Source organism: Drosophila erecta, unplaced genomic scaffold, assembly GCF_003286155.1.
Source record: "Drosophila erecta strain 14021-0224.00,06,07 unplaced genomic scaffold, DereRS2 tig00000092-arrow-pilon, whole genome shotgun sequence".
NCBI lineage: Eukaryota > Metazoa > Arthropoda > Insecta > Diptera > Drosophilidae > Drosophila > Drosophila erecta.
Window position 1 is genome coordinate 2353332 of NW_020825207.1, and position 24874 is coordinate 2378205.

The following is a 24874-nucleotide window of genomic DNA, read 5'->3' on the forward strand; positions in this document are numbered from 1 at the left end:
CAATTATTTATAAGCGGCCTAATGAACGCGGCCTCCCCATGTGGCATATAGTATGATGACACGGGCAACATTGTCAGATGAAAGGGAACTGCGCTGCGATGATCTTGGATGATGCAGGGGAGAGATCCCGGTGACAGCTTCTTAAGTTCCATGCCGCCACGGGCACAAGATTTGTGTACCATTCGCGTCTTTCGGTTTGGGCCCTGTCCAAATATGTCACACGATGATGGATACATCACTTGGATCATAAAGAAGGGGCGCCATTGAAATCGAGAAGCAGGCAGTGGGGGCATTAATAATCACACATGAGCAGTACTATAAAGACGAGACCAATAAAAAGTGTTTCTTTCAAAGTTACTAAACATAAACAATCAAAAAATCATAGAAAAGTTAGACCTACAATTTTTATTTCGGCTGTCACTGGAAATTTTCCGATGATTTAGAAACGATTACTCTAGATGCGATAGAAATCGTTTTTAGATCTCGCAAAATTTCAAATTACAACTTGGGCGAACTGTTCAATTTGGAGGACAATGCCTTTTTCGAAATGTATAGTTCCAGCTCATTGGAAGGGGTTGAAACAGCTTCTTTGCACTTCCTTGATGCCGACTGGGATCTTCGGATCTTCTTAAAGCCATATGAGGATGGCGAACAAAGGATTTCGATATCCCAGGAATACTGGCTCCTCATGTCGGAACAATGATTTTGAAGCTGGATTGACTAGGATTGACTCACAACCGAGATGCCTTCCAATGCAGAATTGTGAACATTAGTAATGATATGATCAGGCACAGTATCAGAGTTGAAGTTCCCAGTAGAACACCAGCAGTTGAGTTGCTGATAATGACATGGTTCTCTTCGTGGTTCGTGAAGTAGTAGGCTGATTGCATATTCTCCTCGTAGTCCCTGGCGCCACAGTGCTTCTTGAGCTCCGAGGTCAGACTCATGGTAAAGTTGTAGCACTTGTGGTGGCCATATCTGAAGAACAAGTTCTTCGATACGCCGTCAACAGTCCTGCAATCCAGATTTTCCATATCGGTCATCCGGAGGGTACGGCATTTGGTCATGTCCGCGAAGCGAAAGATCAGCATATAGCTGGAAGGCTCGTGGTCAAGCTGGTAAATACTGTAGGGATCCTTGGTACTGATCAGCCGAATGCGATACTTCTTGATCAGGGACTCTGGTACGACGTCCGAGCAGACCTGGGTCATCGATTCAGAGAAAAACTCATTGCAAAGGTTATGAAATTCATCGATTGCCTGCATTTCTCGCGATTCGAGCACAACGGAAATTTTGAATAACTTTTCGTCTTTTTTATGCTGTCTATTTAAGTATATTTTATGAATTTCTGATCCACAGCAATGTGACCTGCTAGCCAGACTTGTGTAGATCTTCAAAACCGAATTGATCTACAGCTGGGGATCTAGCTCGAAACAATTGTTTGTTTACTAAAAACTGATGGACAAACGTTTATCATAAGCCAAGGTTAAATTATTGACTTAGTCATGCTTCTGTAAATAAACGCATCGCACTTACGCAGCTTTTCGATTAAACTCATCACAAATATAAAAAGCACAACAAAATATTTGCCTAATTGTTTCAAGTGCTGGTGAAAGACAGTTTATGGTTTGAAGTAGGGTATCAACACAACTTTTTGAATCGCAAAAAGTTTCTTCAAATAAATTATCGTCCACTTAGGCATTGGAACAACATTTCTCTTTATTCTGAGACGGACAAAAATCAAATGGAATCCAATTAATGATAGGGTTGATTAGCATAATGTATATTAAATGGAATACAATCTGTTTGTGACTAAGCGAATGCGACAGCCGAGGAACAAAGACCGGCGAAATTGTATACCTTTAATTATTCGAAACTGTTGTTTGTATTTTATTTTATGCTAATACGAAGCGATACTGTGGCCGAGTGATTCCCAAAATCCCACAATAGTTGCGTGAGTCTGCGGAAAGGTTAACCCCAAACTCCAAAACTGGTCTTCCCGAGGGGATGGTCGGCGAAATTGTGATTTGGATGGGAGCGATTCATTAGAGAGAATGGAACTGGCACGCCAATATATGACACCTAATTCTGCCAGAACCAGATGAGCAGGTTGTTGAACCAGGCGAATCCGTTTATATAATAGGCGGCCAAACCGAAATCGATAAGCAGTCCGAAACGGAAAGATCTTAAGTGAACAAGCCATCCAAGATGCGAGCTGCCATCGTGTTCGTCGTTGTGATTTTCGCACTCCTCAGCGTCCTGGAGGCCGTGCCCGCTCCCCAGTTCGGATATGGTGGCTTCGGCGGATACCCTGGCTACGGCGGATTCGGAGGCGGATACCCTGGCTACGGCGGTTTCGGTGGCGGATACCCCGGCGGCTTCGGTGGCTTTAGGCGCGGCGGATTCGGCGGATCCAGTGCCTCGGCCTCGTCCTCGGCCTCCGCTGGCGGATTTGGCGGTGGCTTCTACGGATAAGAAGTCCGGAAGATAATTACGCTTAAGCCTGCTCAATTTAAATAAACCAAATCGATATTCCTGTGACTCCCATATCTGTGGTGTTGCTTTTATGGGTGACACTAGTTGGCTTGCTTTGGAAGAAGTACAGACCCACTTGTTGGTGTATTAAATTCATTTAAAATTCCGAGTTCTGTGCGGTCAACATTTTGCTGCTGCAACAAACATTTAAACGTTTTGCAAAGCGAATGCAAAGAACTCGGCAGTCCAGAAACAAACTTTCACTTGCCCAAAAATTTCGATTTGGCCCAGCTGTGGCTTCCATTCGCCAGAGCCACAAGTAAATCAATGCAGAGGCCCTCGTCCTTTCCTCGATGCCAAAGGATGCCAAAGTCAGGTCAAATCCACAGAATGTGCATTGAACTTGGTTCAACGACTTTGCGGCATCATTAAAAACTTTTGCCCGGCATCTTGAGCAGTCCTTAGCCCGGGGCTTCGCTGGCCTAACTCCGGCATTTTGCTCGCACACATCTGGTGGACATCTTTTTATATTGTTATTTTTGAAATTTATGTCCTTCTGCAGGGGAAAAGGCCAAAGAATGCAAGTTAAGCTGAATAGCTGCTTTGCCTGTTGACGTTAACTCAAAGTTGCATTGATGGACGCGGTAGTTTGGTCCAGCTCCGGCTCTTGCTCCTGCCATCGGCCATTTGACGTCGCGGCTCTGGAGCTGATGTTCATCCATTGTGTCCTGTGTTAGAGCTGTGTGTCCTGCGAGTCCTGTGGCTCGTGTGGCCACTGCACAATGCCGCCTCCTTCTCCTGCTTCTCTATGGCCTCCATTCATGGCAGCCCTGCAAGTCATGGGCATTCAAAGGCATAATATAATAACGCGTCTATGTGCTCTCAGCGATTTTATGATGCCCGTTGCTGCGGCGGCCGAGCCAGGATAATGACGACCACAAGAAGTCACCAGGATATGTGCCCCTCAGTTGTGTGAGTGATGGCATAGTTGGCTGGTTCGCTTAGGTAAGATATTCATTGCAGCATCCATAATAACATTTAGTGTTCTAACAGTTTAAGGACGAGTGTTTGGTTTTTTGAGAGATTGAAATGATATGGCGATCAAAATCCAAAGGCTTTCTAATCCCAACCAATTTACGCGTGTGTGGGGCAATGGCAATGGCAATGCAAATCAAGGATTCTTTTCAGCAACACGTAAAGGGCGGATCGAAGGATTCTCGGGGTTGAGTGCAAACTGGGGGCGGTATGAAGTGCAAACTGTTCGCCGAAAATATGTCAATCGGAATGTAAATCATTGCGTAATTTGCATTTTGAGCAAATCAGCTCCAATTCAAATTGCCGATGCCCGTTGCTGCCGCCATTCCCCTCGATCCACAATCCCTTTGCTTCTGTCGCTGGCAACACGTGAGTTATGGCGACGATTTTGACAATTGTCGAGCGACGGGCCACGCCCACCGCCCACCGCCCAGCGGCAATGGGCGTACAGCCGACGCATCCGTTACGTGCGTCTATATGTTTGCCTCTCGATTCGGGCGCCATAAATCTTGGCTCTTGTTATCCAACATAATTGTGTTGACGTGCCTCGATGCGAATTTAAATCATGTTAATATATATATTTATAGGGCCAACTGCCGCCAGAAGTTCTCTGCCTCACTTTGAGCTCACGTCGTCATCATTTGAGTTTGAAATTTAAGAGGCGTTATAAAACCAGTTTTTTTAAAGCTGCGATACAACTAAGAATGCGACAATTTTTATAAATTCTAGTTTGCTTGCATATTTCATAGAAGCACTGCACCTTTACAAATGTTTTTATATGCAAAACACTGTTGATTAATTAATCCTAGTTCCATTTCAATTTGACTACTTTAAATAAAAGGATGGCCCGATAAGCCGATTGTAAAGGAAAATGCCTTTAAATTCCCGATACAGCAAAATGAAACAGTGCACAACTTGGATGCACGTTTTGCCTGCAAAAGGAATTAGATTTACATTCGGCGTTTGCTAAAAACGAATTTATTTCAAAAATTATGCTTTGATTTATTTTATTTCGTTTATTTATGCCTCCCTTAACTCTAAACTCACCCATTTCACCTGCTGCCATTCCCAGCATTTTCCCACTGTGTTGTGTGCCTGTGTTTATGACGCAACTTTCATCACGTACAACGTAGAGCAGATGTACATACGCCAAAAAGTATGCAACAGCAAAACGTGATTTCGTTTTAAATTTCAACTGCGAGTGCTGTCAAAGCTGAATTTATTTGCTGAACGCATTCATTTGGAAATTATCGAATAGGAAATTATTGGCTGCCGCAGAACAAAGCGGGTTTGCTGCCATAAAGTTGCCCGCAAGCGTTTACCATTATTTCTCGGCAGAACATAGTTTCTTGCAAACGGTTCAATAGCATTCCTTAGTTAAGAGTAGTTCTATCAAGGTGCCACAGAGAACCCCAAACTTAATTTGGACAGCTTTCTAAAGGATTTCAAATCTCACACGTATTACAATTACTTGCCCATAACTAAGTGAAATTGCAGTAGTACTAAAATATAATAAAACACGCTGCTGATCATGCCAAACCACATGCTGCGATTGGCTTGGAAAAGCCCACAGGTCCAGAGCTGTAACTTCGAACTGTTGGCGTAGACCACATAGGAACTAATCTGAAATGAAACTCCTTTTATGAGCATGTCCACAAGAAACAACCACGAATTCAGATACCTCTTTCGTCCAGCGAATTTCACTCCAGGAGTGCCTGGCCGAGTCGTGGTACTCCACCGCCACATCGCACATGTAGTCGATGAGATAGTAGTCCAGAGAACGCACATGGTATTGAACACTTCCGTAAACGACCCATAGGAAAGAGGTAGAGAGGTCAAAGGTGAACACTGCACCCCAATAGGCTTGGATCACACCAATTACAAAGTGATCGAAACGGGTGGCCAACATCTGGGGGGCGTAGATTTTATTTATGTTGAGAGCTGTCTTGGTGAGGCAAGTGTGTAGAAACCAGAGATGTTGCAGCTCCTTCTGATCCCTAGTGGATTTTGATTTAACAATCTGGTCCAGACGCCTGTTCACGCAATCGAAGCCTCGAGCAATGTGCCACAGGGCGAGAAAATAGCCCATGGGCACCATTTCCAGGATATTGTTGGTATTAGACAAGAACAAAAATCTGGCTATGTTAACCCAGATTACCGCATCACTCGAATAGAACAGAAATATAATGTCCGTGATGCACAGCCAAGACAAGGTGAAGAACTTCACAAACAGAAGAATCCTCAAGGACCTTCGTACACCATCTATGCCCTTGTAGCCACATCGCTTTTCCTCGCGGAATAAAGTCAGCAGCAATGGCTGCATTTCCTTCAACGCTGTGTCGCGAAATCCTCGCGATAGGAGTGTGTATAAAATGATCAGGAAGGACACCGTATACCTTACGTCATTTGTGATCAAAATGAGCTGCGGATAGTGCCTCTTCGCCAGAAACACCGATCGAACTTGCCACATAACTATGGGCAGCATGGTGAGCGTAATGATGTTGGCGATTAAAGCATAGGTCCGAGAAAACAGGGTAGTGTAGAACTTTCGACTGGAAAATTGTTGTGATGTAATACCAATTGCCAGGGAATAGCGGAAATACAATTCAACTATCCAGGAAACCATAACGACGTCCTTCGCGCACTAGTTTGTACAATGAACTGATGACAATTGCTTTGCTAATGAGCACTCAGCCCATTTGATTGAACGATAGGAGTGCGTAAGTCACTGATATGAAGAGCATTACCCAAATTAATCACAATACATGGGTTAATTACACACGACTCCATAGAATGAGCAGGATCTAAAGTTCCCATAAAATTAAAAATCGTTCTGAATTGGATTTAAGTTGAAGCTACGAACTAAGAATATATTGTTGCACGACACCTTTGAAAAGTATTCACAATACTAGTGGTTTCTGTGACCACCTCGCATGACAAGATGAAACTGGAACAGCATGATGGAGTGGACTACAATAGAGGCCACCATTTCCAACCATTTCGCTTTATTAACGGGATACAGTCCACAAACCAACAGATCCAGTCTAGTGCTGCTCTCATAGATCAAGTAGGAGCTCAGCTGAAAATTGAAATGGAATTAGATGGAAAGTTACAAATGGACACTTCATTGTTGCCCACCTCGTTGCTCATGCTGCCCTCGGTGGCAAAGAACTTCGGCTGGCTTTGGTATTCGGTGACCAGATTGCAGATATAGTCGTTCAGAAAAAAATCCACACTCCGGGCCCAATAAAGTAGAGATCCGAAAAACTTTTCAAAGGAGGACTCCTGGTCGGAATTCGAGTAAATCGTGCCTATACAACAGTTGATGACAGAAAATATGAAGTAATCAAATCGTAGCGCCAGCATTTGGGGACCGTAGTGTTTGTTTATCCTGCGGGCCGTATTACTCAGATTCGAATGAAGAGCCCACAGGCTGCGGAGTTCGTGCGCCTTCTTCTTGAAGTCCATCGATTGTGAGGACACGATGTCTTCCAGTTGCTGGTTGACAAAGTCAAATCCTCTGGCCACGTGCATTAGGGAGACGAAGTAGAAGAATGTGGTGACAACCAGGATAGTTAGGGAGATGTTAACCAGAAGTCCATTGAAAAGATTAGACCAGCTTTGAGCTCTCCATTGGTAAACTAAAACCGCCAGAATATACGACAAACACGAGTAGGTCAATGTAAATGTTTTAAGGAAAAACATTCGGCGAATTAGTGAATTCATTTTCTTTCCCGTGCGCAACATTTCCCGATTCACTTCCAGTGTAATGCGCTGCAAGTCCAACAACATGGAGTCCCTGTAGCATCTCGAGATCAGGATGTAGGCTATAGCAGCATAGTTTGTTGAAAACATAATGTATGGAGTGAACGCCATGTAGGAAGGCATCCAATCCGCCGCACTCATTAGCTTGGCCGATTGCCAGAAAGCCTTCGGCAGCAAAGTCAAGCAGATGGCATTTATAACCAAACAATATATCTGAGTAAGCCTCGACTGCTTGAACTTTCCACCGGTTGCTTCATATGACGTCATGCCGATGAACACGGCGTATACGTTATATGCTTGACCTATCCACTTCATTGTTGGTAACCGACTAAGCCGCCTTTGATGTGTCTCGTAGTACATCTAAAGTTAGTCGCTCGAATTTTCCATCGCATAAATGCTAATTAGCAGAAGTGTTATTCCGCGCGGCGATCTAAATCAGTCTAAATAGTATGGCTACGCCAACATTTGATGACCAGTTTTCCATTAAGATTATTCTGCGCGCACTATTTATTAAAGACTTTAACTGAATTTAATAATAAATACATATATATATTATATTCATCACTTAATTTGCTTTCACCTATCTACTCAGCGCCAAATGAAACTGAAGCAACAAAGTAGCATGGCAAGCGATGGCTCCGATCATTTCAAGCCACCTGGCTCTATTGGGAAAGTAAAGTCCACATACCTTCAAATCGAGTCTCATGCTGCTCTCATAGATCAGATATGCACTTAGCTGCAAATAAAACATTTACTTTGGAACAATATCAAGTGCCTTAGGTACTCTACCGCCTTCTGGTTGATTTTTCCTTCGACAAGTTCGTGCTTCGGATGGTTCTGATACCGCGCGGTCAGGTCGCATATGACATCGATCAGGAAGAAGTCCAGAGCCCGAACGAAGTATATTAGGCCCACATGAAGTATGAGCAGACTCATTCCATGGAACATGCTAATTATACCCACGTAGCCATATACAACAGAGAACAGAACGTATTCAGTGCGCGAGACGATCATCTGGACTCCATAGACTCGACTTATTCTGCTGGCCATTAGACTGAGAGTCCAATGAAGGGCCCACAGATCTCGTAGTCTCTCCTCGAAATTCTTAACATGACCTCCAGATCTTGAGACCGTGAGATTTTTCATCTCTCTATGCACAAAATCGTATCCTCTAACGATTTGCCAAAAGGACGTGAAGTAAAAGTAGTTGCTGACGTTCAGGATGCTGTAGGCTATACCCATTAAAGTTACTTCCAAAAATCCTTCTTTTATAAGTAAAAGTGATATGAACGAACCCACCGTAAGGTAGGTGAGGCTAAACGACTTTATGTACAACAGTCTCTTTAGTCTTGAGCTCGTTTTCCTTCCAGCCAGCTCCATTTTGCGGCTCAACTGATTGGTAATGTCCATCAAATCATAAAACATACTATCCCGATACGGGCGCGATAGCAGAATATACACTATGACTGCATAGTTAACCGAACAGACAACTATTGGAATTGCAGACATCATTTCCGGAAACAAGGACGCCGTCTTCATATCTTTGGCCGCACACCAACACATCCAAGCCAAAATTACGACGGTGGCAATGTTCCATGCTAGGACATATGCCTGTGTCATCCTCGATTTCTTCAATTCGCCTCCGACTATTCTGTAAGCAGTCAGGCCAATGACCTGCGCGTATCCGTGGTAGATCTCAACTAGTTTCTCCATTACCCTGCCGCTGAGAACCACTTTCTACCAGGTGTTAGCGTATACTACCCGCTATAGGTTTCATACTAAGCCATTTGTTTTGAAAATAATTAACCTATCTGCTTGCATCAAAAGTGTGCACTCACACTTGCCGATCAACGGCCGATTATGCCAACCATTACCCTTAACTTCATTTCCCATAAATGTGAACAAGGAAACAAGAACATTTTTTTTTAAATTATAGGTCATTTTTCTGCGCCATCATGCCCGATTAGACATGTTTGCACAAACTTAAAATTCAAAGCCGTGTCACAACAAAAGGATTTGTATTTATGGCCTTGTTTACCAAACTTCTCACTAACCCTTTTTGACCTTTCGACCCAATGTCAGGTACTAACCACCTAAAGGTCTGCATCCTACCTGGCTGGTATTTAAATATGCCGGGTAATGGGATCTGCATATCATTCGCTATCAGCACCTCAACAAGTAAACTTACAAGAATGGAAGGTCCTCTGTCGTTTCTCCAAGTGGATCCTGCCTGCCTCTTTCTCCTTGTTCTGGGAATTTCACTGGTGGATTTCATCATCAACAAGTGGTCCTGTCCAAAGGGAGGCTTATCCTGCCGCCCGTCGAGATCTGCTCTTCCTGCCAAGAAGAACACAAACTGCGAGAATGAAACTCCTTTGGTCAGAAATCGAGGTTTGCGACATCGCGCTAAACTTCTGGCTAGCGTCAAACGGCGGCTCGATTATCAGTTTTAAGGAACCCATGTTGTAGAAATAAGCATTAAACTATATCAAATATGACAATTAAAATAAATGTATACACGTATAAACCTTAATCGACTTGTGTTTTCCTTAAGCATTACAAATAATTTGAATCTATCGATTTCTTGGCGGGCTTTCGATAGTTTTTCTAAGAAACGGAGGGCTGCCAGAAGGTTTAGTTTTTCGCTAGTCTAGTACGTTTTAGCCAATTAATTTTAATAAACAAAAATCAACATAAAAACTGTATGCTCATATTACTAGCTGCTTATTTCCTATGTGCAATTGTAAGCGTTTTATCACAGCTTTGAGTTTAAAAGCACAACTTACAAATAGCTAGTAGGCTATTTTGGCTAGTTCTAGTATCAGAGCATCTCTATAGAACCAAACTGTGCCATCACTGTGGGTAGTGTTTATTTAGCCGGTTTTTATGTTGAGGAATTTGATAAAGTCACGTTTCCTGGCGCGCCGCACAATGTCCTGCTTCTCGCAAGCGATAAACCCGATAACGGGGCAGAACTCCTGGCAGGAGCGCGGCGATGACTACGACTACCACCTGGAGGTGGCCAACGCGGGATTCGGCGACATGCTGCACGACTGGGAGCGGAACCAGAAGTACTTCGCCGCGCTGAAGAAGACCATCGCCGGAATGCGGGAGGCGGGCAGGGAGGTGCATGTCCTGGACATCGGCACGGGCACGGGAATACTGTCGATGATGGCCGTGGAGGCGGGAGCAGATTCGGTGACCGCCTGCGAGGCCTTCCTGCCTATGGCCAATTGCGCGGAGAGGATTCTAGCGGCCAACGGAGCTGGCGACAAGGTGCGACTCATACGAAAGCGATCCACGGAGATTCAAGTGGGGGAGGATATGCCGCGAAAGGCCAATCTTCTAGTGGCCGAGCTGCTGGATACAGAACTGATAGGCGAGGGCGCCATCGGCATATACAACCATGCCCACGCCGAACTGCTGACCGAGGACGCACTCTGCATTCCAGCGCGCGCCAGATGCTACGCCCAGGTGGCCCAATCTCCGCTAGCTGCGCAGTGGAACAGCCTGAAAACGATTGCCAACTTGGACGGCGAACCATTGCTGCACCCGCCAGAGCAGCTGAAGAGCTGCCAAGGAGAGGCGGCTCTGCACGACGTGCAACTGTCCCAGCTGCCAAGCTCGGCGTTCCGCCCGCTCACCGATCCCGTCGAGATCTTCCAGTTCGATTTCCAGCGCAAGCAGGAGCGAGAGAAGCAGCGAGCTCAATTACTGAAGCTCCAGTCCAAGCAACCTGGAGCCGCTGAGCTGGTCTTCTACTGGTGGGACATTCAACTGGATGATGGCGGGGAGATACTGCTTAGCTGCGCTCCTTACTGGGCGCATCCACAGCTGAAGGAGCTGGCGGCGGAGAAGGGAAATGATCACCCGCTGCCCAATGTGGTGCCCTGGCGGGATCACTGGATGCAGGCCATCTACTACATACCCAAACCTCTGCAGCTGGTTGAAGCAGGCAAATCTTTCCACCTCAGCTGCCATCACGATGAGTACTCTCTCTGGTTCGATGCTCGCGAAGAGGCGCCCACGAAGAGCGTGCGGCGTCATACCTGCACATGTGACCTCCACATGACCTACTCACGCAGTAGGATTGGCCAGATCAATCAGTCCCCCCGAAACAAGCGGTACCTGCGCTACCTGGAGGAAAGCATTGAGGCGGAGAAATCGAATGTCTTGGTCCTCGGAAACGGCTGCCTGCTGGGACTGGCTAGCTCTGCTTTGGGTGCTGCCTCTGTCCTCCTCCATGAACCCCATCGCTTCTCGCGTAGATTACTGGAATCGATTGTAAAGCACAACCAGTTGAAGAACGTCCAGTTTTTGGACAAGGTCGAGGAACTGGAGGACTCTCAGCTAGCTGCGCTCACTCACATTTTCGCTGAGCCCTACTTCCTGAATGCGATTCTCCCGTGGGACAACTTCTACTTCGGCACCTTGCTCACGAAAATAAAGGACAGGCTGCCGCAGAACGTAAAGATTTCGCCATGTTCGGCGCGCATCTATGCTCTTCCCGTGGAGTTTCTGGATCTGCACAAGATTCGAGCACCCGTTGGCAGTTGCGAGGGATTCGATCTGCGCTTGTTTGATGAAATGGTGGAGGTACGACTGCAATTCGTTGTCCTAAAAACTGCAATAATGATTATTTTTCCGACAGAGATCAGCAGAGCAGGCAGTGTCCCTGGTAGAGGCGCAGCCCCTCTGGGAATACCCCTGTCGCGCACTATCAGAGCCCCAGGAAGTTCTCAACGTGGAGTTTAGTAACTTTAGCCAGGAGCATAGCCTGAAAGGCAGCATTGAGCTCAAGCAGTGAGTAATTCGGTATTTTGTGTTGCAATGCATCAATCCTAATTCTTTTCAGCTCCGGAACGTGCAACGGAGTAGCCTTGTGGGTGGACTGGCAGCTGGTGGAGGACAACAGCCCCAGATCCATTGTTAGCAGTGGTCCTAGTGAACCTGTCGTTCCCGGCGAGTTTGTTAAGTGGGATATGTTTGTGAGACAAGGAGTACACTTTCCAAGGAGACCGAAAGAACCAATTACGCATCTCGAATGGAGCACGGCCTTTAAGCCCGAGTTGGGTGAACTTAACTTCACCTTCGGCCAGAAGAAGCTTTAACATTTTATCATTTATTCACAAAAATTTGGACGAATTACAACGAGCAATGAACGTCAGGGTAAATACAATGAATAAGTGAGCAATAGGCATACCTAGTCCTTGGGAATCTCGTTCTCCATGCGAGTGAGCGTTATGTTCCTGTCAGTCTGCGAGGCGTTGGCCACCTTGGAGCCGAACTCTCCGCCTCTAAGACGCATACGCAGATCCAGTGCTCTGATGTCCGTCATCAGCGAGTGCTGCTTGTTCTCCAGATCCACGTCAATTCGCTTGCCGTGCTCCTCCAGCAGACTGAAGTTGGTCTTGCTCTCGTCGATCTTGGCCTGCAGCCGGCGGCGAATCTCTCGCAGCTTCTCCACCTCCAGACAGAGCATGTCGTGCGCCTGGTCCATGCACAGTTCCATGCCAGACCTCTGGGCACGGTTCTCCAGGCGTGTCTCGGCCAGTTTCAGGGCATCCGTCTTGTCACGCAATGCATTCTCCGATGTACGGATCTCGCACATGGCCTTCTCCATCTCGTCCTTCATCTTGAGCTGCTGCCACTCCAGTTCGTTCCTGGCCCGCTGCGTCTCGAAGATCCGCTTGCGAATGGTGTGCTCCGCCCGCTCCTGCTGCGACTGGAGCATGTTGCGCGCCTTTTCGCGGCACACGAACAAAGCCTCCCGGATGGCGTACGTATCTGCCAGCTCATTTTCCGCCAGCAGCTTTATGTTCTTCACGTTCTCCAGCCACGACTCGTATGAACAGGAGCTAAATGGGCATTTCGTTTCGTTACCTAGCTACGGAAACATTCCACGTTTACTTACTTCTTCGGATTCCTCGTGGGATCCGGTTTGTAGGAGATATTGGCCGAGTTGCGGTCAAGAGCCAACTGCGAGTTGTCCATCTGTACCGCCTCCACCTTGAACTCGATCTCCAAGCCGATCTTAAAGCGCACTTCCTCCAGACGATTCAGCTTCTCCCACGCCTTCTGGCATCGATCGGCCAGCAGCCTCTGGTTGTTCTCCAGCACGACCAGTTCGTTCTTGATCTCGGTATCGGCCTCATCGTAGGTGATCTCCGATCCGAGGCGACCATCCCGTATGGTCAGGCACTCGGCTATCACGGAAATAGGACCCGCCAGCGCCTCTAGCTCCCGTTCCGTGGCGTTCTTCTCCTCCTGCAGCATGAAGATCTCGCGCTCGATCTTCTCAAAGGACTTTGAAATGATATCCCTCCAGCGATTCAGCTCGGAGATGCTGAATAAATTATAAATCGCACATTATCAGTATCTTTGCAAACTATATATGCAAACTCACCGATCAGTCAGAGCTTCATTTGTATCGTAGTTGGCCCAGTCGCCCTCGATCCTCGTCTCGTTCCGCAGGGATCGGGATGAATGGCGGATGGCGAAGGCGTCTGACCTCCGGGCATCCGCCACATTCCTCATCTGGTTCACCCGGGCGTACCAGTCCGTCAGTGAAATGTGCTGGAGCGGTTTCTCCATCGTTACCACCGAGCGGAAGGCCATTGTGTCTTCAAAAGTTTAAGTAAAACAGCTGGATTTATTGTTTAACAATTTCAGAAAATATGTGCTCCCAACTAGAAATCTCAAAGCGGAATGAAAAGCTTTTCTGAAACATCGATTCAAATGGTTGTTTGGTCAACGAGCACTAGATCTCCAAGGCGCTGGGTCATTGTCAAGGACTACGGGACTGTGATTTCTGTTCACAGGCTTCCATAGTTACATTAGATAAATAAAAAATTATATTGTATGAATATTACCTTAAAATGTAGATTGGCCCAAATATATATGCACTTTCCTTGGATTTGTAATAATTTAATTAATGATTTAATAATGATTACTGGGCAGCATAATTGTATTTTTTTTTTTTTTTATATTTTGAAGTTATTCAAAAATACTTTATTCCGGTTTTATACTTTTATACTGGGTTACTGGGCAGCATAATTGTATTTCTTTTTTTTTTTATATTTTGAAGTTATTCAAAAATACTTTATTCCGGTTTTATACTTTTATACCACTGTGGACGCGGTGGTTTCGATCTTTGCTACATCCTCAGCCAAGTTTTCCACCCCATACACCTTTCGGTATTTTTCCGTTGCTCTCCGGTATATCTCCCCGTGATCTCCGCTGCGGTCACACTGCCGCACACACGTGTTTTTCTTTTCAAGCGTTTTGGTTGCCGCGTGTTAACGGCCCCAATCACATTTCGTTGAAAGTTGTATTAAAAAGTGCAAGTACAGCAGCATAAAATGGGCAAACCAGGTTCGTTAAATCATGCTTTAACGATGCGAATCAAAGCAGGCGACGCAATTCCTTTCGGGAGCGTCCAACTTAACCTCTGAGTTCACAATTATTAAAATGCGGATATTTTCTGTTGCAGGATTCAGTCCACGCGGTGGCGGCGGCGGAGGCGGCGGAGGAGGAGGTGGCTTCCGCGGGCGGGGCGGCGGCGGAGGAGGAGGAGGCGGTGGCGGATTTGGTGGAGGCCGTGGACGCGGTGGCGGCGGCGATCGCGGTGGCCGAGGTGGATTCGGTGGTGGCCGTGGAGGAGGTGGTCGCGGTGGTGGTGGCGGCGGCGGCCGTGGTGGCTTTGGAGGACGAGGCGGCGGCGGTGGCCGTGGTGGCGGAGGACGTGGAGGCGGCGGCCGCGGCGGAGGAGGTCGTGGTGGTGGTGCTGGCGGCTTCAAGGGCGGCAAGACCGTCACCATTGAACCGCATCGTCACGAGGGAGTGTTCATTGCCCGCGGCAAGGAGGACGCCCTGGTCACCAGGAACTTTGTACCCGGATCCGAGGTCTACGGCGAGAAGCGCATCTCCGTTGAGGTTTGTTTCTCACCTCTCTATTCACTTACCATACTTGTTCCTAGCTTATGATGAGGTTGTGCAGGGGTACAGAACATGGCATCATGTGGCCATGAGCATCCTTGGCGGCCACCTGTGGCTGTGTGCACTCCAGGTGCACGTAATGCAGTCGCGGGGCTCCAAGGTCTGCTTAGAATAATGCACAACTGAGGCGAATTCCTATCTATTTATCTATCCCACAACAAACAGAACACAAACAAGTCCACCATTTTGAAAACTGAAGTTCGAATACATTTTTGAAACTACCTGTAGAATCCCTGCTTTATTTAAACAATACTACTCTATATTTTACTCAATTTACTTCTTCATTTCTGTTTTAATTTATAACAAAAAGCAATTGATTAAAATGTATTCTCTTTTCGACTTCTTTGCAGAACAATGGCGAGAAGATTGAGTACCGCGTGTGGAATCCCTTCCGTTCCAAGCTGGCTGCTGCCGTTCTGGGTGGCGTCGAGCAGATTCACATGCCGCCGGGCTCCAAGGTCCTCTACCTGGGTGCCGCCTCCGGTACGACAGTTTCCCATGTGTCCGATGTGGTGGGACCCGAGGGCCTCGTCTACGCCGTGGAGTTCTCACACCGATCCGGTCGCGATCTGATTAACGTGGCCAAGAAGCGCACCAACATCATACCCATCATCGAGGACGCTCGCCATCCGCACAAGTACCGCATGCTGGTTGGTATGGTGGACACCATTTTCGCCGACGTTGCCCAGCCGGATCAGGGCCGCATTGTGGCGCTGAATGCCCAGCACTTCCTGAAGAACGGCGGACACTTTGTCATCTCGATCAAGGCCTCCTGCATCGACTCGACGGCGCAGCCCGAGGCGGTATTTGCCTCCGAGGTGAAGAAGATGCAGGCCGACAAGCTGAAGCCGCAGGAGCAGCTCACGCTGGAGCCTTACGAGCGAGACCACGCCGTCGTTGTTGGCGTCTACCGACCACCGCCCAAGCAGTAAGCAGTCGTCTTCTACTGGGTTTAGTTTTAAGGCTATTGTACTAATACAGACGAGTTGTATTAAGTTTCTTTTAAATATAAAACCATAGTTGTAAAGATAAATCAAAATGCACACTATTTTTGTAGCAGACGTACAAAAAATACACAGAAACCAAAAGCCAATGTAACAATATGGAGTTCCTATAGCAAAAACATGGTTTTTAAAAAAGGTATTTCGGAAAATTGTTTGACAAAGCTTTCTGTTAATTAACGCTAGTTTATGCCAGTTAGTTTGTTCTTCTCTCGGCCTTTCAGTGGGTTTTGTTTGCATGTCTTTTTCACTTTTTTGTAAGTAACATTTTTCATAAGACCCAATCATCAAATGTGTAACGAATTTTATAAAATCCAGTCATTAGTACGAGCATCAAAATACACAACAAATAAAATAAGTGCCAAAAAAAAAAAAATTAAAAGATCATCCGCTGCGGACAGGATTCGAACCTGCGCGGGTAGAACCCAATGGATTTCAAGTCCATCTCCTTAACCACTCGGACACCGCAACTGAGTCGGCCCGGTGGCAAAGTTCCATGTTGGTATGAAGCCCAGATTTCAGCACCCCCTCATCAAACACTTGCCAGGGATGGCGTACCACATAGACGGACACGAACCAAGAACAATTCCGGGGTCATGTCTCGGCTTAAGCCATTCTTTATCAAAAATTGCAAAAGTCGAAGATTCGTTTACGTGGCTAACACATTTTTAGCGTTTTAACATTTTTAGCTTTAAAAATAAATAAATTTTTTGATTCTACCACAAAATAGCGTCTTGCTACCATTAGATTAATCTAATAGTTTTCGGTAGGTATAAATATATATATAGTATGTCATGAAAAGTAATTAAATAGCTTGCAAACTTGTGGTTAATATTGAACTAGAAATTATGTTTTGGAATATCTACTACTATTCCCATTGCAGAAATTCAGATGTTTATCTGCATAGAATTATGCAGCGCGAAATATTACACACAAATGGAGCTGCCTTCGATAAGGCTGCGGTGTCCGAGTGGTTAAGGAGATGGACTTGAAATCCATTGGGTTCTACCCGCACAGGTTCAAGTCCTGTCCGCAGCGATGTGTGGTTGTAACACTTTTTTTTTCGAACCGTGTTTAGCTCGTGATACTTTATTCGAGCTTTGAAACAATCTTTTTCTTGCATATAACTTATGAAATTACTCGTTTGGCCAAATAATACGTGATTGAAACACTCGTAACGTGTTTTTATCATTTAAATTACTTTATTTAGCCGTTTTGCAGCGATCTCAAAATATAACAATATAGAGGCATAGTGCATTCTTCTCTCAGTTGATAAAATACGACTTTAAGCTTAGCCTAGGAATTTCCCGTGCGGGCTTTTGAAGATTCTGCCTCGCGAAAGACACACAGATCATAATCATTTAAAGAGGACATTGGTTTTACTTTTCTCGTTAATCTTTAGGTCTTAGCAACTAGGGTAAAATCATAATCGCGTTGATTCTTGAATAAATGTATATATCACTGAACTCATCAGCGGTTCCTCGCTAGAGACACCTACAACTTGGCGCGCTTCGGCACACCGATGGCCTCCAAAACACCGCAGGCCTCCAGATGCTGGAACAGCATCTGCAGATACTCCTCGCGATGCCGTATGTAGTGTGCAGCGTGCTGGGACCGCTCCCAGCACTTGAACGTAACCTTGATGTTCGCACGCTCCCAGTCCTCGCGCACCGCGTGGTTGGAGGATGGCGGGCCGATGGGATCGTTTTCGGACACAAAGAACAACGCCGGGGCCTTGACCAGAGTGGAGTGGAACATCTGGCTGGAGCGCATATAGTGGATGGTGGCCTGGTTGTGGAATGTCTTCAGGTGGTAGAGCATATAGTTGCGCAGGGCGCTCTCCATGCGCTCGTTTCTCGGGAAAATCGACTTTGGCACGCCCACCGGGATCTCGGTGATGTCAGCGGCGCTGTCCCAAATCTGGCACACGAAACGGTCCAGGATGCTGCCATAGCGATCCATATCGCGCGACATCTGCAGCATGATCTCGCCCAGTTGGTAGGCGCCCACAGAAAAGCCATGCATAACAATGGGCTCATACGATTTGTTGTTCTCCAGGAATCGTAGGGTCTCAGCGGCCACCACCTGGTCAGCAGGAAAAATATGCATTAGTGATTGAACTTGGAATGTATGTTTAACAGCAGTCCGTTACTTTGATTCAGTGGTATTAGGGGCTACTTCCTTTGGCCACCAATGTATCAGAGTAGTGGGTATTACCTGGGTTCCCTTGGCCGGCCAGAGCAACTGCCATGGCGTAATGTGCACCACCATCACGTCGAATCCCATCTCGGTGTAGATCTGGGCGTACTTCTTCAGATGCTTCTGCTTGGCCATCAGCCAAGCCATCATGAGAACCAGGGGGTTGCCGGTTGGCTTCTTGAAGGCCAGCGTCTTGGAATCCACCTCGACCTGGGTCTTGGTGCTGGTGTACAGGGTCATGTTCTTGGTAATATCCTGCGAGGATAAGTACCGGCGATTGTTCGACGGGGCCATGGCGCTCTGAGTTCGGGAGAAACGGGCTATTAGTCATGTTTGGACACAGCTGATGCGAGATGGTTAGTGGCTTTGATGGGTAAAATGAAGCTTTAGAAAATACAAACAACTTCAAGTGCAACGTATACATTTTAAATTCAATAACTAGGCAAATAGGCATACGATTTCAATGCTCCCCGCTCTTCAAATATGCGACCAAGCGTCTACACCTGTACTATTCCATGAACTAATCGCTCTACGAACCAACGTTTGGATAGGTCCAGTCACTACCTGGGCAACTTTCTGATAAGATATGAAAGCTTAAGTGGTTAATATGGTCTGATCGGTTAGAGTCTGGCTGCAGATTAACGGGGCCACCGAAATCCATGAAAATTAGGGGGATGGCTCTGATTTATCCTCGACAACAGCTGCTGACCTTGGAATTCGCTCAGCACGTTATAACCAACAGCTGTTTCAGATAAGATTAGTCCAGGTGTGTGCATTTGGTTGTTTTATGGAGTCATGTTACCGAGATTGATATTCAATTACTCCGATCACTTCTCGAATTCTTGAACACTGTGTTTTATAGGGAAAATAGATGATAGTCCCTTAAATAGAAGTTTGATTTAATCCTAGAATATATGTATACCGTTTCAGTAGCAAGTTATCAGAAATAGCTTGTAGCAAGCACGAAGGCAAGTGGCCAAATGAAGGTGGTGCAAAGGTTTTGGGTTCTTTTCCCTCATTTCAGCAAGGCTAAGCCGACTGATAGCACTATGAGTTCGAAGATAGCCCCGCCAAGTCAAACGATAAGCAGTTGCAATTTAGATTAGTGAAGATTATTGTGACCTAACAGTTTTCGCACTGGTTAATCAAGTGGGGATCACATAATTGAGACAAAGCGTGCCCTAATGGAAGAGTGGCTGGAGAAGACTTTCACTTTAGCTTGACACTTTGAACTTGACCCCCAATTGCATGGCCACTCACACGTTTCGCGCGATGATAGATCTTTAGCAGTATAATTGCCAATATGACTAGTAATGTTATTTCAATTAGGAAGTCCATATTGAAGATAAAACTAAGCAGGTGCAACGACTTTGACCAACTGACTGATCCACCTCATATAGCATATAGTCTAGCGATCCAGTGGAACGATCATGGACAGTTGAGCGGAATTGAGGAGAGCTTACATTCCCCATGGAAAATAGTTATTTCTGCTGATGTGTGTGTGTGTATGCAGGAATATGTTTTTTCTACTCTTTGCGGCAGTGGTTTAAATTACATTGCGGCACTGGAAGCCTCAGTTCCCCTTGGGAAAGCTAAGCTCTTAGTCTCGACTAGAAGATACCATGTGAAATGGAATTAAAAATATCTCTTGTTGAATAAAAACCGAATCGTGCACTAATATGTTGATGGCTAACAATAACTGATATAAACTACTCTTAGAATGATTTTATAAGTATCTTTGAAGACAAAATACCCTGGCACACACTTTAGGTTGTAGGTACATGATCAGCTCGCCGCCTAAAAATAAACACAGAACACGAACATTTGGCGGATCGAGCGAAAGCTTGGCATTGGGGCGCCATTATGATTTGAATTGTGAAAAAAGCTGTGCCCCAGCTCAATTGAGCTTGCTGAATGCGAGGGTGGATCCAAAAGTGCGCCCCAGGATACGGGTAGTAGTTCAATAGAACGGAATATCGATAATATCACGTGCAGTCGGTAATATTCTGGTTGGTTCAAGCGGTTAATGAGCCCTCACTAATAGCAGGCCACTGCAAAACATCGATTAAAATATATAAATATGTTTATAAACGTATATAAGCTGTCTGTACAAATCACCATTGAAGACGCAGAGAGGTTAGGAGAGATAGGAACCCGAAATCATTTGCCGGGTACAAAGTGCAGGGAATACAGATTACTCAAGCATGCAAATTTCCAAAGTCACAAACTACAAAATGCTTAAAATGAAGAAGCGAATTTGATTAATTAAAGGTTCAGCAACAGATCAACAGTATTCAATTCAAGTTATTCTACAGCTCATTATTTTCTACAGCTAGACTCTGATACTAAACTTGGTATTTTGAGAGAAAACGTTTATAATTTCATTATACATCTAATGGAATTATTTGCCATATAAGCTTTAAAACTATTTAAAGGCGTCATGGACAATTAAATTTAATCTAACGCGGTTCAGGTTTATCTTATCGATAAGTAGTCCTTTTTTCCAATATATATTCTTAGAATTACTGGCGTTGTGGGGATAGTTTTGCTTTTTAAATTGTCAGAGTAACAAGTATTAATGTATAAATTTGAAGATAGAGCGGATTTTTAGGGTATCCGAACCTTTAGACCAAAGTTCGCAATAAGTTGGAGTGTGGATGATAATAAAATATCTCAAAATGTTGATTAATCATAGAACCAATGCCACAACTGAAGAGATACGTTTTGAGAATCAGAATTTGGAGTGCATCCTAGTGGAATTCTAATTGCTGGAATCCACGGAACCAAACCGATGGCGAACCAGAGCCAACAAGTATGCTTACATTTGGAGCCTGCTGCTGCTGCTGGTGGGGCGTCTGCAGGCTCGAGAAGTTCCGGATCAGCGGAGGCTGGATGTGTCCGGTGTGGGGAACCCGCTGGAGCAATCCCTGCGTCTGGCAGCCGCCGAAGAAGCTGTCCGCGTAGGCATTCTCGTACGGCACCGCTGCCCGGCTATTTTGTGCTATTCGAGTGCGTTGGGAGCGTGGCGGTGGGGGGGTTGGTCAATGCAAAAATTATAAATAATTCGGAGAGATGGGGGGAGGCAGGGATTTACCACCGAATGATAGGCCCACGGCTAGAGTTGCGGCTGTCCGGCCGGCGAAGGGCAGACTCATCGATTTTCTGGCCGCCGTTGCGTAAAATGCAGTGCGAAAAAAGTGCGCAGCCATTGTGATGCGAATATGGATGCGGATGCGGAAAATTGGGGAAAACACTTTCACGGCAGGCGAATCAGAATACTTTCACAAAGGCGCGTTGGACACAGACTGAAAAATGATTGCCAGTGGTTTTTCTTTTGCTCGCCTCATTTGCGTACTGCACACACACAGACGCCCGCGCGCACCCGAACGCACACAAACATGCACAGGCCAATGCACACGGACTGAACTTTGTACCCAGTGCAGACTAGTCTCAATTTGTATTGTCGAATTGCTAAGTTGCTAAGTTGCTAAATTGATAAATTGAGATTCTGGGCCGGAATTCTGCTCTCGGGCGGTGCGTGTGTGCGTGAGGGTGTGTGCGGGGTATCTGTGTGCAGTCTCAATGAGATTTCAATTGGCCAGTAGCCGAATCGATCGCCGTAACACTTACGCTAACGTTGGGCTCCCGTGTTTCGATTTTTGTTTGCAAATAAATTCGATTCAGCCCCCAACCGCTGCACAATGTGACCGTTCGCTGGAATTTCCTACGATAAACTGGTATTCTGGCTTATTGGTTTCATCATTTTATTTGGTATTTCCTACACGGCGAGAAAGTTAGACCGTTATTACTGACGTCTTTATAAGGCAGCAAATGAAATACTGTGGGTACAGAACTGCTATCATTCGCCAAAAAACGATGTGTCACGAAATCAAGAGTGGTCCGGCAATTCGGGAATCTTTTCGGTGCGGGCCTCATGGGAAATAATGACCTCGATGGAGCACATGTTGGGCGTAAGGAACTTCTCCAGGAGCTCAGAGCCACTGCGGGGCTGGCGATCGAAGGGGAAGCCCATGGACTTGCGATCCGGATAGAGGCGATCGCGCAGTCCGCAGTAGGAAGCGGCAATGCTGCACTCACAATCCTCTGGCTTCTGGTCGACCTGTAGGAGGTAAGAGAGTTGGGATCAGGAGGCACCCGAAGTATACTTTAAGGACACCTTACCTTATCGTCTTCGTAGTTGGAAACCATGACGAAGAGCTCGAAACTCAGACCCTCGGCCCGACCCTTCGGAATCAACATGTGCTGGGGCCAGCCACAGCCGCATAAGAAGTTCTGTGGTTCACCCGGATTGTCCATGTTCCGGAAGGTGCGCTTGAACGGAATGGTGACACTTGACTCCGTGGAGTCCCGGGTAATAGTATGGCTTCCGGGAGGCATGGTAACTACGAACTTGTCCAGTTCCACCATCATCCGGCGCTGCTGCTCCAGCAGCATGGTTGCATTGCCATCATCCAGCTTGGGCGCCAGGAAGATGCGCACGTATCCATACCGCGTGGCCTCGCTGGAGTTCTCCACCTCGATGGTGTAGCTGAATGGGTGGTGCTGCAGATGGGTGAACCGAGCGAGGACATGGCCGCGTGGCACAAAATCAAGGCCGCGGGACATGTCCACATCGGACTCCTGCCAGAAGGTGGTCAGCCTGTTGACCTGACCCTGGCTCTCCACTTGAATGCTCTGGACGCGAACATCCGGAAAGGTCAGGTCCTCCTCCGTATAGGGTGAAAGCTGACGCTTGTGCTCCTGGAACAAGTTGTCGATGAAGGCGTGCCACTTGTAGAAGATCGGATCGCGCATCGCGGTGGAGGCGTCGCCCATGACGCCCGCGTACTCCAGGTGCTTGTTGGTCGGATCGTGGGAGAACGCAATCAATATGTGCCCCTTGTTGTGTAGGTCGCCGTACTGCGAATGAGACGAAGTGAAGGCATTTGTTTTGTTAATTGGATATTGGAGATTAGAGATTACCACTGTGTCTGAAAATATGCAACCTATGTAAGTAAATCACTTACCAGCGTTTTGTTGGGCGTCAACTGGGAGCTCTCTATGATATTGCCCAGGATGTCGATCCCCTTCACGTCATCTAGGACGATCTTTTTATGGTTCGCCTACAAAATATCAAATTAGATGTGTATTTCCGGACTCAGGGAGCTCCACTCACATCCAAAACGTAGCCCTGATGGATGGCCTCATAGATGCGTTCGCGCCAACGTTTCATGTCGTCGATTCCCACTCTCAACTGGTTGATGGGCCGGTCGACGTCACTCAGCCGGGTGTTGTCAAAACGTGGAGGAAACGCCCTGCTGGCAACCAAGGAGTCCATCTTGGGGAAGTAGCCCTCGGCAATGGGCTCCTCCAGGTTGTTGAACGGCTGCACACGGGCCATGTGGTTGCACAGCCTCTCGGCATTGTAGCGGGCAATGATCTGCTGGTGCATGTAGTAGAACAGCTCGCCACGACGATCCTTGTCCACGATGCTGCGGTCGGGAGCCGTGTTGGGATAGACCAGATGCCAGTGCCAGTGGTGCAGGTTGACGCCCAGGTCCTCGCGGAAGTACCACAGCCGGTGCTCCACGTCAAGATCGGAGGCGGTGTACTTGACCGAACTATGGACGGGCAGGCGGGCAGCGGACCGCTCTACCACAAAGGACTCCTCGCGCATAGTGCGCAGCATCTGCGAGTCGATGAACCGATCCGGGAAGATCTGCGCGAAGGCGGGCAGACCCAGGTCCTTGGTGTCCGATCGATGGAGCATGGCCACCGACAAGGCATAGTTGAAGAGCACCGGGTTGACACGATCTCTGGCGTACACCGCCACGCTCTGCAGCTCATCCACGGTGGGCATTTTGATGAAGACATCGATCAGGTGGCAGGCCATCTGGCGGTGGGACTCCAGGAAGAGCGAGAACTGCTCCGAACGGCCCAGTCTCATGGAGCAGCTGAGATCCGGGATGGGGATCTCCTTAACCAGGACATTCTTCTCGAACCCGCCGCTGACGCGTCGCTGGACCTTCTTGCACATCTTGTTGTAGCGATCGGTCACGTAGGAGGCGGGCACATCGAACACGGTGCCATTGCCTCCCTTGTCCATGAACACGGGCTCCGTGGGATGGTCGAACAGCAGGAGGAGATTCTTCTTGTCGGCCATTTTCAGTGGATTCGAGTTTTTGAGGACCTTTTGCGAGCAGTAGCGGGTTTCTAACTGTGACTCCCAATCGAACTATCAGCTCTTTTTATACCCAACATCTGAGAACTGAAACCAAAAGTTCGTCAACCCCCCAAAAAATGTAAACAATATTACTAATACGTGGAATATGGATATTACTATACTGAAACAAACTTAATAGAATAAGCATTGAATCACAGAATCCTGAAAAATAAGTCAT

At 46.7% G+C, this 24874-nt stretch overlaps 11 protein-coding genes and 2 non-coding genes across 17 annotated transcripts; 5 read left to right on the plus strand and 8 right to left on the minus strand.

Moving 5' to 3' along the window:
- Positions 1–470: 470 nt before the first annotated feature.
- Positions 471–1368, minus strand: LOC6547872. The gene has a single exon (XM_001976312.3). The coding sequence runs from the start codon at positions 1263–1265 to the stop codon at positions 732–734; it is 534 nt and encodes a 177-aa protein (XP_001976348.2). The 5' UTR covers positions 1266–1368; the 3' UTR covers positions 471–731.
- A 793-nt stretch (positions 1369–2161) lies between these two features.
- On the plus strand, positions 2162–2549 carry LOC6547871 (neuropeptide-like protein 28). The gene has a single exon (XM_001976311.3). The coding sequence runs from the start codon at positions 2209–2211 to the stop codon at positions 2473–2475; it is 267 nt and encodes an 88-aa protein (XP_001976347.1). The 5' UTR covers positions 2162–2208; the 3' UTR covers positions 2476–2549.
- Positions 2550–4977: 2428 nt separating this feature from the next.
- LOC6547870 (putative gustatory receptor 59b) lies at positions 4978–6136 on the minus strand. Its single transcript, XM_001976310.2, has 2 exons — positions 5192–6136; positions 4978–5133 (listed from the first exon to the last, which is right to left on the minus strand). The coding sequence occupies exons 1-2, from the start codon at positions 6134–6136 to the stop codon at positions 4978–4980; spliced, it is 1101 nt and encodes a 366-aa protein (XP_001976346.2).
- A 282-nt stretch (positions 6137–6418) lies between these two features.
- LOC6547869 (putative gustatory receptor 59b) lies at positions 6419–7590 on the minus strand. The gene is made up of 2 exons (XM_001976309.1): positions 6649–7590; positions 6419–6589 (listed from the first exon to the last, which is right to left on the minus strand). Exons 1-2 carry the CDS (start codon positions 7588–7590, stop codon positions 6419–6421), a joined length of 1113 nt encoding a protein of 370 aa, XP_001976345.1.
- Positions 7591–8007: 417 nt separating this feature from the next.
- On the minus strand, positions 8008–8988 carry LOC6547320 (putative gustatory receptor 59b). The gene has a single exon (XM_001976308.2). It carries the CDS (start codon positions 8986–8988, stop codon positions 8008–8010), a length of 981 nt encoding a protein of 326 aa, XP_001976344.2.
- Positions 8989–9426: 438 nt separating this feature from the next.
- Positions 9427–9808, plus strand: LOC26526405. The gene has a single exon (XM_015157313.2). It carries the CDS (start codon positions 9468–9470, stop codon positions 9726–9728), a length of 261 nt encoding a protein of 86 aa, XP_015012799.1. The 5' UTR covers positions 9427–9467; the 3' UTR covers positions 9729–9808.
- Positions 9809–10115: 307 nt separating this feature from the next.
- Positions 10116–12469, plus strand: LOC6547319 (protein arginine N-methyltransferase 7). Its single transcript, XM_001976307.3, has 3 exons — positions 10116–11871; positions 11927–12078; positions 12131–12469. Exons 1-3 carry the CDS (start codon positions 10162–10164, stop codon positions 12384–12386), a joined length of 2118 nt encoding a protein of 705 aa, XP_001976343.2. The 5' UTR covers positions 10116–10161; the 3' UTR covers positions 12387–12469.
- LOC6547318 (tektin-2) lies at positions 12382–14096 on the minus strand. Its single transcript, XM_001976306.3, has 3 exons — positions 13682–14096; positions 13190–13621; positions 12382–13133 (listed from the first exon to the last, which is right to left on the minus strand). Exons 1-3 carry the CDS (start codon positions 13891–13893, stop codon positions 12479–12481), a joined length of 1299 nt encoding a protein of 432 aa, XP_001976342.1. The 5' UTR covers positions 13894–14096; the 3' UTR covers positions 12382–12478.
- A 406-nt stretch (positions 14097–14502) lies between these two features.
- On the plus strand, positions 14503–16371 carry LOC6547316 (rRNA 2'-O-methyltransferase fibrillarin). Of its 2 annotated transcripts, XM_001976305.3 has the most exons (3): positions 14503–14649; positions 14768–15210; positions 15624–16371. In XM_001976305.3, the coding sequence occupies exons 1-3, from the start codon at positions 14637–14639 to the stop codon at positions 16203–16205; spliced, it is 1038 nt and encodes a 345-aa protein (XP_001976341.1). In that variant the 5' UTR covers positions 14503–14636; the 3' UTR covers positions 16206–16371. The 2 variants fall into 2 exon arrangements, with proteins under 2 accessions (XP_001976341.1, XP_026836831.1); XM_026981030.1 differs by lacking the exon at positions 14503–14649 and having other exon boundaries at positions 14677–15210.
- Positions 16372–16663: 292 nt separating this feature from the next.
- Trnas-uga lies at positions 16664–16745 on the minus strand. The gene has a single exon. It is a non-coding gene; the product is annotated as a tRNA-Ser (tRNA).
- Positions 16746–17230: 485 nt separating this feature from the next.
- On the plus strand, positions 17231–17312 carry Trnas-uga. The gene has a single exon. It is a non-coding gene; the product is annotated as a tRNA-Ser (tRNA).
- A 142-nt stretch (positions 17313–17454) lies between these two features.
- Positions 17455–22215, minus strand: LOC6547313 (transmembrane protein 53). Of its 4 annotated transcripts, XM_001976304.3 has the most exons (5): positions 22104–22215; positions 21568–21778; positions 21296–21474; positions 18492–18773; positions 17455–18359 (listed from the first exon to the last, which is right to left on the minus strand). In XM_001976304.3, the coding sequence occupies exons 2-5, from the start codon at positions 21680–21682 to the stop codon at positions 17769–17771; spliced, it is 1167 nt and encodes a 388-aa protein (XP_001976340.1). In that variant the 5' UTR covers positions 21683–21778; positions 22104–22215; the 3' UTR covers positions 17455–17768. The 4 variants fall into 4 exon arrangements, with proteins under 4 accessions (XP_001976340.1, XP_015012643.1, XP_015012644.1 ...); XM_015157157.2 differs by lacking the exons at positions 21296–21474; positions 21568–21778 and having other exon boundaries at positions 22104–22209; XM_015157158.2 differs by lacking the exons at positions 21296–21474; positions 21568–21778; positions 22104–22215 and adding an exon at positions 19734–19877.
- Positions 22216–22227: 12 nt separating this feature from the next.
- On the minus strand, positions 22228–24762 carry LOC6547312 (phenoloxidase 3). Its single transcript, XM_001976303.3, has 4 exons — positions 23650–24762; positions 23501–23596; positions 22656–23393; positions 22228–22593 (listed from the first exon to the last, which is right to left on the minus strand). The coding sequence occupies exons 1-4, from the start codon at positions 24634–24636 to the stop codon at positions 22363–22365; spliced, it is 2052 nt and encodes a 683-aa protein (XP_001976339.1). The 5' UTR covers positions 24637–24762; the 3' UTR covers positions 22228–22362.
- Positions 24763–24874: the final 112 nt, after the last annotated feature.